This window comes from Anolis sagrei, chromosome X (genome assembly GCF_037176765.1).
Source record: "Anolis sagrei isolate rAnoSag1 chromosome X, rAnoSag1.mat, whole genome shotgun sequence".
Lineage (NCBI taxonomy): Eukaryota > Metazoa > Chordata > Lepidosauria > Squamata > Dactyloidae > Anolis > Anolis sagrei.
The window spans coordinates 68,419,014-68,426,279 of NC_090034.1; the positions used below are offsets into that span (position 1 = coordinate 68,419,014).

The 7,266-nt window shown below is 41.0% G+C and overlaps 1 protein-coding gene across 1 annotated transcript; it reads left to right on the forward strand.

The window, feature by feature from the left end:
* Nucleotides 1-4,432: 4,432 nt before the first annotated feature.
* LOC137094841 (uncharacterized protein PF3D7_1120000-like) lies at nucleotides 4,433-5,569 on the forward strand. Its single transcript, XM_067460744.1, has one exon. The coding sequence runs from the start codon at nucleotides 4,433-4,435 to the stop codon at nucleotides 5,567-5,569; it is 1,137 nt and encodes a 378-aa protein (XP_067316845.1).
* Nucleotides 5,570-7,266: the final 1,697 nt, after the last annotated feature.

Genomic DNA, 7,266 nt, shown 5'->3' on the forward strand with positions numbered 1-7,266 from the left:
TTTTTGACTTGGATGATGGTTGGAGTTTTTATGTAGATATCTATCTGTGTGTGTGGGTTTTGTGTAGACAGTGTGACCCAATTGTTGATCTGGTTTGCGGATGACTAGGACATCTAGAAAAGGCAGTCTTCCTTCATTTTCTTTTTCCATGGTGAACTGGATGTTTGGGTGGATGCTGTTAAGATGGTCCAGGAACCTGTTGAGTTCTTCTTCTCCATGGCTCCAAATGGTGAAGGTGTCATCCACATATCTGAACCATATCGTGGGCTTCTTGATTGCTGTTTCCAGAGCTTGTTTTTCAAAGTGTTCCATGTAGAAGTTAGCTATCACCGGGCTGAGAGGGCTCCCCATAGCTACTCCATCTTTCTGTTCGTAGAATTCATTGTCCCACTGAAAGTAACTGGTGGTGAGGCAATGGTGAAACAGAGCCGTGATGTCTTCTGGGAACCTCTGGTTGATGAGTGCCATGGTGTCTGCTACCGGGACCATGGTAAATAGAGATACCACATCGAAGCTGATCAGTTAAAATACGGCCCATTGCAACAAGAGCAGCTGGTCTCACAAAACCCTCTTATAGTGCCAAGCAGGCATGTAGCCGGGGGGGGGGGGGGGGGCTCGGGGGGCTTCAGCCACTCCCGAAATTTTCATGGTGGTTCGCGAAAAGGCCTTATTGGTGCATTATTTAAACTGTTATGTTTATTCATATCATGATCTGATCACCATACTCAATATATCCCATATGCATGGGGGTATTGGGGTAATGATACAAAAGGTTTGCTAGGGTAGACCCTCTTTCACTCAGATTCAGCCCCCCCCCCCCGAAACTCAGCCCCCCCCCCGAAACCCCCCCTGAAATTTTTTTTAGCCCCCCCCCCGAAACGAAATCCTGGCTACGGGCCTGGTGCCAAGGCTTATGGTTTTCTGGGAGCAAACAGATTGCGAGTACTGGATGGCCCATGTTCTGTATCAGAAACTAGAGCTGATGTGGTATATCCAATGGAATTTTCTAAATCAGCACCCCAAATAACCAAACCGAATCTAAAGTTGGCCAAAACCTGATTCATAACCCTTTTGGTACTAATGTTAGAGAATGGTGCCTGGTCAAAGTGGTCCCTGTTCAAGTGGTCCCTGGTCAAAGTGGTTCCTGGTCAAAGTGGTTCCTGGTTAAAGCGTTCCCTAGTAAAAAAAAAAAAAAAGGTTGGGAATCACTGTTCTATGGAGTGCCATCAAATTGTTGTTCATTTTTCCTCCCCATTACAGAGAAAAAGGGACACTGAGAACACAATTTGGAAATAGAATGCTGTTGGGAAGAGACAGAGCAAAAGAGAGAAAAGCAGAATGAGCTGCAGCAAAAAATAAGCACAGTGGAGGAATTTTATCAAGTGGATGTCACGAAGTTATGTATGGAGAGGAATAATTGGAACTGCTTTTCTTTTGGTTTGTGTCTGAATGCATAACTCACTTTCCAACCCATAAAACTTATGGTCTGCAGCTTGAAAAGTCCCCTGACAGATAATAGCAACAGGTTGCTTGTCAGCCAATCAGAAAAATAGAACAAGCCTCACTTGATCATCTAGAGAGAAGGTGGGGAAAAGGCCCCAAGTTTCAGACTGCATGAAAAGCTGTTGCAGCTGCAAAGTAGATTCAACTTGCTAGTCATCTGGAGAAAGATAGAAAGAGTGAAAAATTAATGCAATTAACTAGTAAAGGGGGAGCATTATATGGTTCCAAAGTTTATAAGGTGGGAATTCCGATCTAGGTATTAGTGTGAACTTTCAAAGAGTGCAGGTCACCAACACAGATTTAGCACATTAGATGACTCTTTTTTTAAAAGCTCAAACTAAAACCCAGAGCAGATTATGTATGCATGTATGTATGTATTTATTTACAGCATTTATATACTGCTTTTCTCACCCCTGGGGAGACTCAAAGCAGTTTGCACAAAAATAACAGCAAAATTTCTTACGTACATAAACCAGAGCCTCCGGAGGCACAATGGGTTAACCTCTTGTGCTGGCAGGACTGAAGACTGACAGGTCATAGGATCGAATTCAAGGAGAGCACAGATGAGCTCCCTTTGTCAGCTCCAGCTGCCCATGCAGGGGCATGAGAGATGCCTCCCACAGAACATCGAAACATCTGAGTGTTCCCTGGGTAGCGTCCTTGCAGACGGCTAATTCTCTTACACCAGAAGCAACTTGCAGTTTCTCAGGTTGCTCCTGACATGAGAAAAAAACATACATAAAACAAAACTCAAATCAGCAACATATATCTAGGCATATATCTCCGTATTTGAAAATACGGAGTAATGGATATAATAACGGAATAACTATATGGCGGAACTGGACATTGTTTTAATGATTATCGATTGAAGTATGTTTCATTATCATGTTTGTTTTTATTGTTGCTGATGTTTTTCTTTTGTATATTGTAATTGTGTCCTTGGTGGCATTGAATTCTTGCCTTGTAAACCACCTCGAGTTGCCAGAAGGCTGAGAGGGACGGTATAGAAATGTAGTAAATAAATAAATAAATAAATAAATAAAATCAATAGGACAATTCACCATAAGATAAGATAAAAGGTCATTTAAAACATTGAACATAAGAATAAAAGCATTAAAATCACATGATCCAACTTGTATACTAAGCCATTCCAAATGTCGATTGCACATATTCCATATTTGCTTTGTGTACTGCATTACTTTACTAGTTAAAAGCTTGGTTCCATAACCATGTCTTTGTTCTCTTTAAGGCCAGGAGGGAGGGTACAGACCTAATCTCACTGGGGAGAGGGTTCCTGAGCTGAGGAGTCACCACTGAGAAGACCCTCGACCTCACCAACCACACTAATAATAATAATAATAATAATAATAATAATAATCCTTTATTTATACCCCGCTAACATCTCCCGATGGTCGCAGGTTCGATTCCGGGTAGCAGCGTGAGCTTCCGCTGTCAGCCCTAGCTTCTGCCAACCTAGCAGTTCGAAAACATGCAAATGTGAGTAGATCAATAGGTACCGCTCCGGCGACTTCCGGTGCAGGTGACATGGCGGAGAGCAGCACACGCTAGGAGCTCTGTGGCTAGTGTGTGCACGACAGGGAGACCGGGTAGAGCAACAGCTCCCTTCCCCCCGTGGATAGAGGCAGGGGGAACTGCGGAACCGGGGGCTCAACCGACGGTCCGAAAGGGGGTCTTCTCCTCAAGAGGAGACTCCTGAAAGGATCCGGTACATGGCCCCCGAGGTACGGCGGGTCACCCTGATCGTGGCAGGCGACAGCCTGCAAATCTCCGGCCGACTGCACTTTTTACAGAAGAGAAGGAGGTAAGGAGGTGAATAAGAATAAGGATAATAAGCTGAGAAGAGAAGGGGTCGGAAGGAGGTTGGAAATCTCTTCAAACAAGAAAGGAAGAAATTTAGGACTCCTTAAGATTTCTAAGATCTCTAAAGGAGCAGAAGGGAAGGAAAAAGGGACTGGAAAGATCAGAATAAGGAGGAGAAGGAGGAGAAGGAAGAAATACCCCGGCTCGGTCCCTCCCTTGCTATCTGGATATTAACAAGCAGTAAAGGAGTCAGATTTAAAAATCAGAAGGGAGGGAAGGTTGGAAGAACGGGCACAGAACTCGGAAATAAGAAATAAGAGTTAAAGAATTAAAGAATTAAAGAGATAATCGGCAAGAACGGAAGAAATACAACCCAGAAACGCCAGAAAATACCCAATAAGTTAGAACAAGTTAGAACAAGCCACATCTTAGGAATATTCATTTGAATTCATTTGAATACTGGGATACTGTTTTCAACCACTGCAAACACTCCAATCAAAACCAGAATTAAATAATTAACTCAGTGGCAAAGGGAAGGAGGGAGAAAGATAAAAATCTGGGGAAAAAAAAAGGGTCTGACCTTCAAGAGGCTGGCTGTTGTGTCTTCGGCCTGGAAGGGAGGCGCGGAGGGCGGAGCAGAGCGGCGCAAGGCCCAGGGACCGCGTGGAGAAGACGCACGCGGAGAAGAGGAAGTGACGAACAGGAAGCCACGTTAAACAGCAAGTCTAAGAGGGGGGAAATCCCGCGAGACCTCAAAAGAAGGAAGCAGAAGGGGAAGACTGAGCGGGCTCTCGCGAGATCTTTCGCGAGACCCCGAGAAGAAGGGAAAGATCGCGAGTAAAGAAACAGGGAGGAAGAGAGAGCATCCAGGAAGGAAAACATCGCGAGAGGTAATAGGGAATCAGGAAGAAGGGCAAAGCAACAGAAAGGAAGAAGGGCATAACAGGGCATAACAGAGGGGAGAATCAAACAGGCAAGTAAAAGATTATCACTGAGTTTTAAGAGAAAGGAACTGGACTGTAGAGAAAAGAATATACATTCAGAATATATGACAGAGTGGTTGGTCATAAAGGGTATAAAGGGGTGGAAGAAAATACAAGATTACAGAATGGCAGCAAGCAAGCTGAAGGCAGAGAAGGAGCTAAAAGAAAATAAGGGAACTCCAAGGAGAATGTCAGCAACAGAGGAAGTAAATCTTAAGGAAATGATGAAAGAGATGATGACGGAGGTACTGACAGAAATACAGACAATGAAAACGGAGATTCAGACTATCAAAGAGAGACAAGATATATATCAGAAAATAGCCCAGGTCCAGATGTCGGAATTGAAAAAGGACATAAGAGAGGAAATGAGTAAGTTGAGAACAGAAGTCTCAACAATGCAACAGGAAATGAATGAAATAAAAAAGGAAGAAAAAGGAATAAAGAAAGGACAAGAAGAAATGAGAATAAAAGTGAGGAACATGGAAGTAAGAAACAGCAGGTTGGAGACAAAACAGGAAGAATTAGAGGCCAAGGAGATGGAATTTCAATTAAGAATAAGGAATATTCAAGAAGATACAAATGAAAATATAAAAGACAAAGTAATAGAGATACTGGCGGAACTAGTAGAATGTTCAGCACAGGAAATGCAGGACTGGACAGACAGGATTTATAGGATCAACACAAATTTCGCAAAAAGAAATAAGACACCACGTGACGTAATTGTGAATTTTGTGAAGAAGTCAACAAGGGACAAGGTGCTGGAATGGAACAACCGAAGAAAGATATGCTACAAAGGAAAGAGAATTATTATATTAAAAGAGTTCCCAGGAATAGTGTTGAAAAGAAGGAGGAAATATGCATTGTTGACAGAAGAATTAAAGAAACAGAGGATTCGTTTCAGATGGGAAAGGGATGAAGGCTTAATGCTGACTTATAAAGAGCAGCGTTACTGGATTAAGACGGAAGAAAGGGCGAAGGAATTTCTAAATAGAATAATAGCAGAAAGGGAAAGAGAAAACGGTGAACACACAAAGGGGAGAACGAAGAAGAAAAAACGTACAGACTCGCCAGAAGAGGTGGAGACTGAAAAGGAAGAAATGAGAGGATACTCCGAGGAAGGAGCGGGAGCTCTGGAACTAAGTGACCCTGAGGAGGAGGAAAGTGAGGAAGAAGAGGAGGAAGAAAGACAAGAAGAAAGACAGGAAGAACCGGCGGAGGGAGAACAGAAAAGAGAAGAAGAAAAGGAAGGAAAGGAAGTATGATAAATGAATTGAAAATTTACACGAATAATGTTAATGGGATGAACTCCCCAAATAAGAGAAATAAAATTTATAATGCATTAAAGAAAAAGAGATATCACGTCATTGCGTTACAGGAAACCCATATCACGAATAGGCACATAAAACACTTAGAAAACAAAAAATTGGGACAGTCCTTCTATGCAGCAACACAAGAGAAAAAAAGGGGATTAGTAACATATATAGATGAAAAAATAAGTGCGGAATTGGCTTTTAAAGATGAAGAAGGACGATTTTTAGGGGTAAATATCCAGTTAAATAACATGAAAATATTAATCTGCAATATATATGCGCCGAATAATGCTAAATTAAGATTTGTGGAAAGGTTAAGGAAAAGCATAGATGACCAAGAATTTGACCAGATGATAATGCTAGGTGATTTTAATGGGGTTCTAAACAGGGGGCTGGACAGAAGTGCAAAAAAGAAGGATGGAAAGAAGAACAAGGAAGAAAAGGGAGACCTCCCAAGAGCAATGATAAGGATGATGAAGGAGCTTTGTCTGGTGGACATCTGGAGAAACAGAAATGAAGGAGTAAAAGACTATACGTACTATTCAGCAAGACATGGTAATTGGTCAAGAATTGACATGATATGGGTCACATCCTCCTTACAAATAAATGTCTCAAGAATATCAATCCTGCCAAGAATTCACTCGGACCATTGTGCTATAGAAATGGAAATAACAATAAAGGAAAAAACAAGAAGATGGTGATTGGATGATAATTTGTTAAAAAAGGAAGAAGATATAGAAAGAAACAGAAAACTGGTAAAAGACTATTTTGAAACAAACGATGGGCCAGAAGTATCAATTTTTACATTATGGGAGGCTAGTAAGGCCGTTATGCGAGGAAATTTTATTCAACAAAAAAGCAGGAAAAACAGGGAAAAAAGGAACAAAATGCGAAAGATAATCCAGGCTATTGAAGAAGAGGAAGGTAAGGTAAAAGCGAACCCATATGATAAAAACGCAAAACAGAATTTGGAACAGTTACACAAACAGAGAGAATTTTTGGAATTGGAGGAGAGAGAGAAGGAACTTAAATTTATGAAGCAGAACCATTTTATGAATGCGAATAAACCGGGGCGCTGGTTGGCTAATAAAATCAGAAGCAGAAAGGAAGCCACATTTATCACTAGATTAAAAGTTGACGGCAAGACGGTAAAGGAGGAAGAGAAGATTAGAGAACAATTTTACGAGTTTTATAAGAAGTTATACCAAGAAGAAAACATAGAAGAAGATCAAATATATCAATACTTAACAAATCATAAAATACAAAGGATTTCAGATGAACAAAGGGAAAAATTAAACAGAGAAATTACAGAGAAGGAAATAAAGGAAGCGATTAACAAATTAAAACCAAACAAAGCCCCAGGACCAGACGGTTTCACATCAATTTATTATAAGATCTTCAAGGAGGAGCTATCACCATACCTAAAAGAGATGATGAATAGGATCCGAATCTATAAGGAAATCCCAGAATCTTGGACAAAAGCGAATATCTGTTTAATTCATAAAGAAAATTCAGATGAAGATCAGGTCAAGAACTATAGACCAATTTCGTTACTAAACGTCGATTATAAAATATTTAGTTTAATCATGGTAGAAAGGTTAAAAGGTCTACTGAAGGAATACATTAAAGAGGAACAGACGGGCTTTTTG

Bases quoted from the DNA above. Each gene is read 5' to 3' on its own strand.
- LOC137094841 (XM_067460744.1), top strand. From the start codon at position 4,433: ATGGCAGCAAGCAAGCTGAAGGCAGAGAAGGAGCTAAAAGAAAATAAG.